The following is a 14,066-nucleotide window of genomic DNA, read 5'->3' as shown; positions in this document are numbered from 1 at the left end:
AGTCACAAGAATGTCGAATCTGAATCACTTGAAAAAAACACGGGGGTGCTTAACTTTTTTCCAGGTGTATATGTCTGTTGGGGGCATTTCTGAACAACTCTATGACTTTGGGCATGTTGCCTCCAGATGAGTATTTATTGCATGTCGATTTCCTTGAACTTCTTGCCATCCATTGGGCATTTTCCCATTTCCTCCCTCTTTTCATGAATCAGTTTGTCATGATCCACTCTGACAATTCCACAATTGTTTCTTATATCAACCATCAAGGGGATGCCCATTCCAGGACTCTTTGCTTCCCTGCATTGGACCTGCTATTTTTATATTCTTCCCATTAGGTTCGTCTCCTAGCTCGTCGTGTGCCATGACTCTGAATTAGTGATGGATTGCCTTTCTCAGCTTGGCAGGGTTTTACCACAGAGTGGTCTCTCCACCCTCAGGTTTTTTATTGGGTTGGCTCGGTTGAGCATGCCTCTCAAAAAAGCCCCAGTTCTTCATTCTTTGGCCCTGGCAGTCAGTATTCTCAGCCAGGACTGTTCACACCTTTTTCTGTATGTCTATCTTCTTATTCCTCTTCTCCCTCATATCCTTGATTTGATATATGACACTTCTTTTCAGGTCTTCTTGGTAGTGCCTCATTGACTGCCACAACCCTAGTTTTTTCTGCTTTGGCAATTGCATCCATGCCCCTTCTTTCTCTGCCACATACCCACACACTCTTGTTCCAACTGTGTTTCTTTTTCACCCAGAGGTATTGTCTCTTCATCTTCACATGTGGGTTTTGTCCATTCCAATGCCTGCAGGGATAGACTCTCCAATAATGTAGCCTTTTTCTTATCCCATTCCTATCATACTTCAACTCTGTTCATCTATCAACAGAAGTAGTGGGGTTTTCGATTTTTGTCTATCAGCCCCTCTCTTTCTTTGGGTCATCATCTTGTGGCCTACTTTTCTACCAGTGGTTTTGGTTTCCACTACTGCTGGTTCTCAGGCAACATTACCAACTAAACTTCACCTTTCCCTTTTCTGTTGGGTTTTTCTTCTCCCATCTACTCCACTTTTTTCTGATTCTTCTTTCTTCACCAACTCCTTCGTCCTACTCCCATGCTTGACTGGGACTTTAACATGGTTTTACACACTCTTATTACACATGCTCCCTTTGGGCCATTGGCTCCACGTTCATTATACCTTCTTTCTCTGAAGCCCTGTTTTCTTCTCCTTCTCACCTATAGTCACCATCATTCAGATGTACATGCCATTGACGTTTCCTGCATTCTCTTTCCCAGCACTTACTTTCTTCTTTGTTCAGACCAAACTGGGCTTTTCTAAAACTTTGGCTGCTCACGAAGATGATCGTTCTTTTACATTTCATCAACTGTCTCACTCTTGCATCTCATTTTCACAGACCCTTGGACAAGATCCTTCAGGCTAGCATGTGGATGAATCCACACACATTATAACTCAATTGTCTTCAGCATCTGGTTATTTCATCTCCTGTGGAATTTTTACTGGTTCCTGTTCTTCAATAAAAATACATACCATCTTTGAGAAGAGTAAGTACAATTTCTTTTTTAGCACTCTTTTCTCATTTATAAGATCCTTCCAGTTGACTGGTATGCTTATTTCCCAAAATCTATATTGGGCTAGGGGTAGAGGAAAGCACTTAACTCATCCACCTTGTCTTTACCAGTGCCCAGCATTCAGATGGGATGTTCTGCATGATTACTAAATATGTCCTTGTGTTATTAAAACTTACTCAATTGTCCGATCCAGACCATACCATTCCATGGACTATCATGGAAAAGCCAGCACCAGGGAAGTGTCTGCTGACTTCTTTGGCTTGACTTGTTGGTTTTTAAAAATAGAGTTTCATGGTTACCCATTGCACTGTTTCCAGTAAATGACCTTTTTGTAAGGCATATGATGAGGATCTGGCCACTTCTCCACATCTCTCTATTGCGAATCTGCCCCCCCCCTTCTTCAAGTGGAGCATGGTAGATCCTTGGCACTTACCAGTTCCTAACCACTGGTTAGTGTAGTGGACCTTGGAAAGTTCCTCACTGATTATGCACAGCACTGGTGGGAAGTGAGGTGGTGGTGACACAGTCTGTGTATTGCATGTCACGCCTCAAACAGCTAGTGTGCTTTTTTCCTGCAGTGAGAATCTGTACAGTTGAGACGAGATGAGACATACATCATACAGTCTGATTGTACCCTAACCACACTACACTTCTTGACTTGCCAACCACTTGCATATGGTGATTGATTGGTTGATTGTATTCAAATTCTGCCCATCCTTGCAACACTATGGAACTCTTTTGCCATTCCCTCTATTTCCTTCTTGGTGTGCCGCTTTAAAGCCCCTGCCATCTGGTGTGACACTCCATGGGCTTTCCCTTTTGGTGCTTTGGTATTGTTTTGAAAATGAACATTTTCCTTACCTGAAAATGTATTTCCAATAGATGCTCACCTCTCACACCTTCCCACCTGTCCTTCCCACTTCCAGTGCACTTTCTTCTTGCCTTGTCTAAGAATAAAGTTATTTTGAGTGCAAGTGCCTAAGAGGTGTTACTGCACAAAGAGGTTTTGTTGCCCTCCTACTGGTGGAGGGCTATTGTTACATGATGATGTCATCATGATTTTGAGTTGGGATTTTGCTCAAGGCTAGTGGCATGCAAATTTTATAGGCAGATGTACAAGGGAACAAGCTATTGTGTGTGATGAGGTGAGAATCTATTGGATATACATTTTCAGGTATGAAAAATGTTAACTATGTTTTTGGACATTCTTCTACTGTTACATGTAGTCCAGCAAGTTTATATTGTTGTTGTTTTTTCGTACAGTGTGCAATCAAAATTTGTCTTTTTGTAAAGCAAAGCAAAAATTCCATTTTTTTTGTTAATTCTTCCATCCCATTTATTTACCCCTTTAACTCTCTCATTGTGGGCTTGGTCCTAGGGACCAACCTCATAAACAGGAATGTTGAGAGCCAGCACGGGCCCCGTGGCAAACATCCTCACCAGCCCCTTTCTCTCTCTCTTTTTTAACATTTTCAAGAATTTATTAAAAAGAAGATCCTAAATTAGGACAGCAACGAGCTCTCAAACCAGACAAAATCATAGCAGCAGCCGTTTTTACCTCACAGTATAAGCGTAAAAATGTTAATAAAGTAACAACGAATATCTATTAAATCTATAAAGTAACAAATACATATTAATTATTACTCAAATTATTATTTCAGTTGTTCTTAATGTATCAAGCATCTATATGCAAAGAAAAACCAAAAACTATGGTTTTTATCATCAAATGAAGATATGGCCTAAAGATGCTTTGTGGGCTTTACGGCATAACCAGGTTTCTTTTGCCCGGGCCCCTGGGCAGTTGCCCCCTTTGCCCTCCCCTGTCGGCAAGCCTGCTCATAACCATTTTGTGCTTGTTATAACTTCTAATACAGTGTATTTTCACAAAATTTTGCAGATTATCAGTAAATATTACAAGGTTTTCATATACAAAATATCAGATTTTTGTATTTAGCTTTAAGATTTTTTTTAGTAACGATTTGCTAATGCATTTTTTCTTTTCGATTGTGGACAATCTAACATGCAAAGTAATTTTGATTATAAGGTTAAAAATACTTTTATACATCATAAACTTTTCATATTTCAGTATTTTGTAAAATACAGTCACATTTTGGTGACATTTCAGGGCTTATCTTAGGGTGATCTTGTATCTACAAAGAAAAATGTACCCAACTAACTTTAAATTCAGTTGTGATCTATCTACACGATGTGTGAGACATGTTAGACTGATGTATGTCAGAAACAACTGTATAAATTAGACTATGTTACATTCCTGTAATGTGTAATAGTATACTTCAACATAGGCAATGTGTCTTAATTCAACCAAAATAAAGTAATGCTTTTTGAAAATTTCTAATTGATGGTAATGCTTAATTTTGCTTAATATTAAGAAGCTTAGCTCAAGATGTTGAACGATGGCTTTGTATCCACTGAAGAGGTTTTTCTGAGGAACTGCAGTTAAGCAACCCATTGGGTACCACCAACTCTTGCAGGAATGTACCTTCTTTTCTCCAGGACATTAGCAGTTAAATTCAGCAATCCACAGTTTAATGTGCTGTTATGGTAAAAATTGTATATCTGTTGAAGAAATAAGTTAAGCTTGCTATAGTGCTCTGTGTTTTGTATAGTATCTTTTGTTGCCAGTTCCAACTGACAGGCTACTCAGTGAAAGATTTTCACTTTTGGCTGATTCTCCTTCAACTTGGCAGCAACTGCAGCTCTCACTCTCTGCATAATGGAAGCCAGACTGTTAAACTCAAAAGGCTTTCCAGATTCTAACACACTGCTGCTTGAATGCCTATATGATTGCATTATAACAGTTCTCTGAAGTTACCCTGGGTAGTGTTTCCAGGGAAAGGAATTCAGTTTGAAAAACTGTGTGGTCGAGTATCTGAATAAAATAAATATTGTGATCACTTTCAGGTTCTATTGCCACTTCATTTGTTACTCCTGATGTTTTTATACAAAGATTTGAGGAAAACCACTGAACTGATGAATGTATTATTTCTTAACCCCGATAAAAGTTTTTTCTGATTAGTTAGTAAATAATAAATATAAGAAATTACATATTTAATTTTATAAAAATTCAGGAGTAATTTATAGCAGATGACCCTACTTCAGTAAGGCCTGTTAAATAAGTTCCTTTATCAGTGGTTGTATTTTCTTATAAGGCCAATTATTAATCCTACAATTGAACCTCTTAACAAAATTTACTTGATGATAAAAACATTGATTCCAAAAATAGAAAGAAAGGTTATGAAATCAGTAGCCTACCTTTCAAAGACGATAAGCTGTTTTAGAACAGCATATGTCACTTCATCACAAATGATTGACAAGAAGTTAGATTCCTTGATATTCCAATTTTCTGCCGCTCTACTTCAGTATTTGCTGTAGTAAATTTCTTGTTGGTTCTATACATGGTACTCATCTAATAGGTGTTTCTGAAGAGGTAGCCAAGGTATTAAAGACTTGCTTATTCACATGCTATACCATCCTCTCAGTCTGTGAGGATCCAGTTGGTGCTGACTTAGCTCTCTCTCAATTGAAAGTGCATCATTGTGTTGCTGGCTCATATAAAGCTTTTGAATGTTCTCTATGATGTGAGAGCTACATCCCTGAACACTTTTTTGGGTGAACCATGTGCTTCACATGTTTTCCAGAACATAATTTTTTTTTTCTGTGTCATACTGCAGCCATGCTTTGAAATTGGGACTTGTCAGCCATGACTCCTGATATGTTTGCACACACTTGTCCTCATATCGAGTCAAGTTTTCCTGGACCCTTTGTTGTTGTTGTTTTATTTCAGGTTACTTAACAGTTGCCAAGTAATGCCACGTTTTCAAGAATTGTTTTTTTTTTCAACAACATACTAGCTCCAAAGGAATTTGTCATTCATACACATGTACATTTTCTTGCACAGACTTTCTATGTTGTCTGCTGACTGTTGAACTGGAGTGTATTCTTGATGAGTAAACTGCAATGGACAACAACTGCCTCTTGTAAAAAACTCAAGTGCAGAGGACAATGTTTTGAAAGTCTTCTGTCCTTTGTCTTTAGGTCAGTGAGTGTAAGATGTTGCAGGTCTTTATAGTATCCAGGTGGATTGTGAAAGACATGTTGGGATTGATTTGTTCAGCCATCGTTCTGATTGGTGGAAAGACTGCATGAGGTGTCAATGCTTTTGTTTTTATCCCAGTTTATTTTGTATCCAGTTGACACGATGTGTTCTGCAATGGCTGAATTTTGTATTTCCATGAGAATCATGCTATCATTGTGTTCTTTTATTCTTGTCCCATGTCTTCTTCCCATTTCTCAAATTTACGTTTCATTGCAGGAACATGGAATTTCATAAATGATATTTTTATATTATTCATTAGCAGGTTTCTGTTTGGTTTTAATTAGAATGGCTTTTATTGTCTTGTAAAATGTCCATCAGACATCTATGTTGAACATCTTGGCTATGGATTTGAGTTTTTCACTGAAATTTTGCATAAAGGACAAGTAAATGGTAGTAGGATTGTGCTTTTTATCTTTCCTTTCTATTGTGGTCTATTTCAGGGAGTTTTTGATGAAGGCAGAGGTTTAACCAGTCTGTTTAAAACACTTGTATTCATATATTTAATATCACAGTTTTCCTTTAACCTCCCAACTCTTCAGTGAGGGGAGTGCACAAATTTGGAGAAAAAATGTTTAATTCAGAAACAAAAACAAAAAAAACACATGCACAAAAAAGAAATCAATAAAGAAAGTAAAAATAAAAGTAAAAAAGGTTTTGCTTTAAAACTAACAGTAAATCCTTTTTTCAGGGCAGATTTGTTTTGCCATCCCCCTGCAGTCATAATAGATGGTAACTCCTCACTTCCCTACCGCAGTCATAAAAAAATGGAATAGGTCTAATTTTTGACATCTTATTTCGTAGGAAGTTTCACTACATTAGAAAAAATAAGCTCAAACCAAGCTAATGTTACACAGTGTCTTAGGAAACAAACAGTCAATTACCTGTAAATCTTCTAACAGAACAGCAATCTTGACCAATAATGTTCAGTGTTTTCATTTTAACCAGCTTGGCCTGCTGCCAAGTACAGTCAAGTACAGCATGTAGTAAGACTAGATTTGCATCAGAACTCTCACACATACTACTATACCATAATACCTACACAATGCCTGAGCACTACACCTGTACACACAAATATACACACACACACCACTGATATGTATTGTCGCTCATACTTTGTATTGACCTGGAGAGAGGCAAAGCTAGCCTTATTTTATTTATTGTTATTCTGTTTTGTACTGATGAAATCTTTTTATAAAATTTTGCTTGCAGTTTTCATTATTATGCTTTGTTTAATTAATGAATTTTCCCACTTTTCTCATGGTAGCTAGGCCTTCTGTATATCCTAGACTCCTTAGGCCTATATGTGCATAATCAAAAGGGGGTCAGAGTTTTAATTGTGATGACTAAAAATGAAAATTTTGAGTTTGATTTTGTAAATTTCATCATTTTATTTGCTATCGAAGTTGGTAAGAAGTTGAGACAGCCATCTTGTCGTAAGAATCTAAACTAAAAATTAATATCACCAACTATTCATGGTATTGGTATTTGTTTTTATTGCAAATTCCTGCCTGCCCATATATATGCATACAACATCACACAATACAATTTGTGGTAATGTAACTAACTGAGCTGTATACGTTGTACTGTGTTCCCACACATAGCCATTTGCATTCAGTTGAACTCAATACAAAATTATGTGGATAAAGCAGCATGGAGGTGCAGATTGTCCACTATAGAAAGTTTAGTGACTATAACATTATTAGCCAATAACAAAAGCAAACTTATTTTAATGTTTTCAGCTCCTTTTGGTGGATTGTACCAACATTTCTCTTTTACAAAGTACAGACTTTTTTAAACAGAAAAATGGACTGCTACATTTCCTACATTCTTATTACAACAATCCAATTTTCTTCTCTTACTCTACAATTTGGGGTTCATCCCCACAGTACCCACATCGTCTATAGTTATTTATAGCTAGATGTCGAGATTTCCAGCTTAGAGCCCTTACTGTTTGGACTATTCTTGGCTCCTTATGTTTTTTGTCAGGTGGTAAGAACTTTTGCCCAATATCTTCACTTCATGGGTCTTTGCACCCATTATTATATTGATGACTGACTCCTTCTCTATTCTTCCTGTTTACAGTCCAGAGACCACACTCATCTGCTCCTACAAGAAGCAACATGGGGGGGATTCCTGATAAAGATAGAGAAGTCCGTTCTTCCCCCACCCCCCGATATGGAGCAAGCAGTCCACGAGGATCTTACCTCACATTTTCTTGCAGCTCGGGAGGTGATATCCATTTTGGGGATGTGGGCTTCCTTGAAAACTCTCATCCCCATGGGTCAAACTCATATGCATTTCTTTCAGTGGACACTTCTCAAATAGTGGAACTTCTACTCGCCCTTGGACCACCCTTTTATGCTTTCTTCCCCAATCAGGGCCGGTTTAGCTTGGTGGCTAGACAGGGACCAGACCACAGTGTGGGTTCTGCTTCCTCCACCTCATCCAAATTTACATCTGTTAATCGATACATCTTTAGAGGGTTGGGGTGCTTATCTCAACTCTCAGGAAATTTCTGGTCTCTAGCTGGTCAAGGAGTCTTCTCTCCATATCAACATTCTCAAACTTATGAAGGTTTGTCAAGCTTTGTCCCACTTCCTTCTTCTCGTGTGGGGAGGGTGGTTATGGTACACTCCAACAACTCCACAATGGTCACTTATATCACCAAGCAAGGGAGTACCAAATCCAGGTGTATGTGCTTTCAAACCCTGAGTATCCTTTTCTGGACCCACAGTCACCACATGGTGGTCTTAGCTTGCCATGTTCCAGGTGCTCTGAATCTAGTTGTGGATCTTTTATCTTGACCCATCAAGATTATCTCCCTCGATCCACATGTCTTTTGGTGGGCATGTTCCCATCTGGCAACACCTCATATAGATGCTTTCACCAACTGCTGGAACACAATATTTCCTTCCTTTTAGTCTCCCGTTCCACACCCACTAGCTCTGGGAGTGGATACATTCAGTCAAGATTGGAGGAGTCATCACATCTATGCTTATCCTCCTATTCGATTCCTCTCCAGAGTTCTATCCTTAATCCAAACCACTCCATGTCTAGTCCTACTTGTGGCTCCATATTGGCTGGTGCAACCATGGTTTCCTATGCTCAGACCTTTACTCGTACAACCTCCCAGACATTGTTCTTCCAGATGTCACCACCTTTTCGAACACTTTCCATTTCTCAAAGTTTCAAAAGATTTTTTTTTCCCCTGTCATTTCCCTCCTTTTCCACTCCTTTTGAGTCATGCATCCTTCATTTCCTGATTAGAATCTCAGTGTGGTCCTTTATGCCCTTTCCCATTCTCTCTTTGAATCTTTGTATACATGTTCCATGTACCATCTCTCCTTCAAGACTTTATTCTTTCTCTTCCTTGCTTGCAGATGTCATTGATCAGATACTGATAACGTTAACTGCATCCTATACCATTCCTCTTGTGTCATCCTATATCCCAACCAGCTCTTCCTCCATAAGACCTATGGTGCCCACGAATGTGGTTTGGCTTTCACACCCATTTCCTTACCTTCCATCTCCCAACTGTACTTCCATTCCATTTCTGATCAGTTACTTTGTCTGGTTTGCTCCTTATGGTGTTATGTGACATGTACTGCATCCTTTTGGGGTTCACATTCCTGATTTTTTACTCACTGGAACTCTCCATTTCTCAGGATAAATCCTGTCATGCTAACTGGTTGGGTTCATCAACATATTAGGCTGGCATATTCAGGCTTATCCATAGAAGGTCAGAGTCTTCACAACAATTCTTCTCTTAATTAGGGTAAGTATTATCACTTCCTTTCATTTATGTTTTTATTTTTAGCAACTCTCGTTGTTACCACTGATAATGGGATCCTGCTCTGTGGCAGTGTGTTGCCTGGTGAGGTATACTTTGCCTCAAACCTGCACTTTTACTGATTGTACTATAATGGTCACTGTAGAGATGGAGTGTTCTGCAAGATCACTGGTGGCATATCCAGTGGTATATATATATATTTATAGATATTAGTACATTTCACTCATCAGTGGACAGTCACTCATGGGCTTCATCAGTAAAGCAGAAGGGAATTTCTGTCCATTCCTGCTAACCCTTTAATTGAATAAATTGAGTTTGGTCTGCTTTTCGAAATAGGGAATTGCAGACACACATTGTACTTTCTCTGGTGTGATGTTCCTCCAGACTCCCCACCTTATTTAGTTCCCCTGTTTTTTCTTCCAATGGAGCATGGGAGTCCTTACCACTTCCCAGTCACTGGTGGACCATGGAGGCTTCTTTCTGAGTGAGTTTAGAAATTTAATTTACCTTACATACTCATGATTATACACTCAGTAAGAAGAGGGCAAAGCTGGTTTCTCTATTGGATGTTTTTCCAGGTGGACAGCTGTTGATTTGAATAGGTCCAGCTTACGTGGAATCCTCCTTTTAACACTGGGTTTGAGATGACACCATCCTGTTCCTACAGTTGTGTGCAGTAGAGGCCCCTCTTCTTGTTAATTCTGGTTGCAGTAGGTTCTTTCCCTGCTCCTATTGTTGAGGGAATGTTCCTTGTCATCATTGTAATTCTAGATGCAGGGTGTCTCTTCCCTGCATTTACAGTTGAGTGAATTATGATTTCTGCTCATAATACCGGTTACAGATATTACCCTGTTCTTATGTCTGAGTTGAGGCAATAATATAACTCCATAATGCTGGGTTTGTTTTATTGTACTTTTTGCTCCTGCAGTGGTTTTGAGACTTCGTCCAGTTTTGGCTGAAAGCTAACTTCCTCTTCATAATTCCGAATGTATGACTTATGACCCTCTGTTTACTTACGGTTGGGGTTGATGAGTATACATAACATGGTCCACGTGCCCTAAACACTATGTTACAGTATATTTGTTTTTTTATCTGTTTTGATCCTCAACTTCCTAATGCTGAGACAAATTATGGAACCTTGTCTGTATGTACATAGCTAATTCGGTTATATTTTACTATTTTACTATGCACCTCTCAGGACAAATTGCACTTGTACACCTCCTTTTTTCCACCTGTATCAGATTCATTTCCTACTTCAAGGGTAGAGAGCGTACCTATTCAAGAAGTAGTGTGGTACACTCTTTCATTCTGGGCATTTGCTTTCCACTTGGTTTCATTGTTGTGCACCTAAACTAGCTACTTCACCTTTTCAGTATGGGATTCTATCTTTGTGTAAGATGTGGTAAGACCAACTTGGTAGTTATCAACTTTCTTACACTGAAAATGCATTTCTGATAGGTACTTCCCACCCTTCCTCCCCAGTGCCAGTGTTCTTTTGGAGCCTGCCAATTCTTGAAAGTGAGGACTGGGTGGGAATAGCAGAGTTCTATTCCTAATCCAAATCACTACATGTGTTGTCCTACTTGTGACTCTGTTTGCCTTTCACTGATAATGGGAACCCACTCTGTGGTGGGTGTTGCCTGGTGAGGTATGCTTTGCTTCAAACCTGCACTTTTACTGATTGCACTACAATGCTCACTGTAGAGATGGGGTGTTCTACATGATCACTGGTGGCATACCCAGTAGTGTGTATGTATATATATATTTCTAGATATCAGTACATTTCACTCAATAGCAGATAGTATGTTGGTGGGGCATATAGACTGGTGCACTGAGCATGAAATGTTTTTAGTAATGCTTAGAGGGCAGAAAGAAGTTCGAAATTGCTTTGTTTAAGAGGACGAAAGTACCTTTTGGAATGCATTTTTTGTTTAAGAAAAATTTTTAATTTCTAAATTTTAAGGTGTGTATAAGCTATCACTGATCAAAAGACAGTTGTTAAACTGGTAATAAATGTGTCATTGCATCACATTAAGATTGATTATAATCATGAAAAATGTCCTATGTCTTGCATTTTATTTTACCTGTAACTTCATAAACACAATAAACCTATTATTGCTAGTGTCCAAATAATTTGAGAGTTTTGGTTTTTGTATAATATTTTTTGAGTATCATGCTTTCTGTACTTTTTTGTGAAGAATTTATTATTTTTGTCTTTCTGTTTCTGTGTAAAAAATTAGTGAGCTACTCAAATACAGCAGATTTAGTACAAAAATTTTTACTTAAAATACTGTATTAAAGTGACAAAACAGTTTCATTTGTGTACAGGCTGACCCGTTTGAGTGTTTTCCAAATGATGCTGGAACGACAGGTATGTTTGATTATAGAATAAAGATCTAGTAAAAATAAATGTCAGTCTAATAATAATACTTATAAGCTGTACAGCTATTATATATATATATTTATATATATGTGTGTGTGTGTGTATTAACTTGATTCTTATCAGTTCTTAAAAACATTTTTATGCAAAACAAAACACTAACTAACTCTCTCAGGAGAATTGTTTAACGTGGATAACCATAAACAACAAAAAATATTCATTCTACATTAATTATATAGTGTAACAAAAAGTTACCTGGTCTTTCTTGGTCTTGAAAATTTTCTTCTTTAAACTTGCAGTATGCAGAATATAAATCTAAACCCAAACTGATTACATGTAAAAAATAAGTAGAATACTGATTGAAAAAATGAAAATCTGGATTACCTACATTTGATATTCAGAGTTTGTTATATATATATTATTTCCTAAGAGCCAGTAAAAGTACATTTTTGTTTATCAGCTGTGATATTTTACTACTTAATAAATTATATAGAGATTGAGTACATTATTTAAAATGATTCTAGAGCCTCGGCACATCATGACAATCCATGTCATTATGTCTGGTCTTGCTCTTTCTTGCAACCATGCATCTTGACAATAATATTGAAATAGTTTCTACTGAAAAAAGGTTGTAGCCATATCCAAAGAACACCTCCCTTCCTTGCTGGCTTTCCATAATCTATTTAATGTGTGAGGAAGATGATTTTCCAGCTCAAATCTCTCAGAAATCTATAGGTGCTGGGTCTGGTAACTTGACAGGTTTGTATTCATATGAAATAGCATGAATACCTGTCTTGTTCTCCAGCTGCTTGACGTATGCAACAGTTGAATGGATATGTCATAGAAGCAACTTGTGTAAAAGTGAATTGTGTCACTTTACCAGACAGAGATCCTTCTTCATTATGTTACATGCTGTTGCCTGGGGCACATGGACTGCTTTATATGCTGACTTTTGTACTTATAGATTATCACCTGTTACAAGATGCTGCAGTTTGCTTGCCATGGATGGAACAAGATATTGTTTCATTTCTCTTTCTGTGTGGCTTTGGTGTTCCAAGTTGAACCATACTCCTATTATTTACAATGCCTTTAAGTAAAAGGGATATCCTCTTATTGGCTTTTCTAAATCCCATATCTGAACACATCTTTATGATATGAATGTATTAATATCTTGCTTGAAAAGGATTGTTACACATCTTTCCAAAAAATGATCAGTGTTTAGTGGCATCACACTATGTATGAAATGCCAACAATGTCAAAATGTAGTTCTGATACATTCTTTCCACCACAACTTTATTATCAGTTTTGATTTTCATGTGACTTATTTATTGACTTATTCAAAATCATTTTGATGTACTATGTAGTTCATCTACAATGAAAAATTTAATAGTGCCTTTAGCTTGAAAAAAAAAAAAAGGATTCCTATGTAGTTTGTTTATTTGATCATTTTTAACCTCAGTTCAGGCTTAGTATCCCAGTAAGAAAGAGTTTGTTAAATATGGTTCTAAAGAAATGTACTAAATTTGTAATATTTTCACAGTCTATGAAACATAAAAAAACAGTCAGTTACAGAACTAGCATATCATATAAGAAGTATGTTTGAAAGTTGTTGTATGTTTCAGTTTGTATTGTAACAACATGTTTTTTTATTTTCCAACAGTGTTTGAACAAACATTTTTAAATCCTCTTGAATAGTTACAACAATATATAATAATACTGGCTTGAAAAGGCTAATTAATGCTAACTGAAATTTATCTACAGGCACATTTATAGTTGAATTTCAAACTTAATCTGAAATTGGTATACTAAATATTTTAAAAGTCCTGCTAAATATTTCATAATACACTTTGTTGTCAGATTTCTCTAGCATTATTTTGTTGGAATCTTATATGAGCAATTAAACTTTGGGAGGTAATAGCATTGTAACTAATTTGTAATTATTCATTTAATTTGTTGTACTTGTATTATAATGAAAGATTTGTCAAATGCATGAACATTGAAAAAATACACTTTGTGGAAATATTTTGACTTTTCTGTTACCTTCTTTTTTTGAACTATAAATCTTTTTTATGTTTCACATTTTTAATGTTATCTTGGCATAGACATCACAGATTTGTTTGACCCATTTGGCCTGAGCAATACAAGTTCTTCTGTAACTGCAGAAGACAAGGTAAGAATGTGTATGATTTGTAACTGCAGAAG

General features: G+C 37.1%; 1 protein-coding gene across 6 annotated transcripts in view; it reads left to right on the top strand.

Moving 5' to 3' along the window:
• The window catches only part of LOC106478270 (epidermal growth factor receptor substrate 15-like 1), a 93,927-nt gene that overhangs the window by 55,405 nt on the left and 24,456 nt on the right, over nucleotides 1–14,066 (top strand). For all 6 annotated transcript variants that reach the window (XM_022381850.1, XM_022381848.1, XM_022381846.1 and 3 more), the window contains 2 exons: nucleotides 11,813–11,855; nucleotides 13,967–14,034. In XM_022381850.1, coding sequence (XP_022237558.1) covers nucleotides 11,813–11,855; nucleotides 13,967–14,034 — 111 coding nt within the window. The remainder of the gene's footprint in view (nucleotides 1–11,812; nucleotides 11,856–13,966; nucleotides 14,035–14,066) is intronic.

Source organism: Limulus polyphemus, unplaced genomic scaffold (genome assembly GCF_000517525.1).
Source record: "Limulus polyphemus unplaced genomic scaffold, Limulus_polyphemus-2.1.2 Scaffold195, whole genome shotgun sequence".
NCBI classification, from domain to species: Eukaryota; Metazoa; Arthropoda; class Merostomata; order Xiphosura; family Limulidae; genus Limulus; species Limulus polyphemus.
The sequence above is the reverse complement of the archived record's forward strand: the minus strand, read 5'-3'. Positions and strand labels throughout refer to the sequence as shown.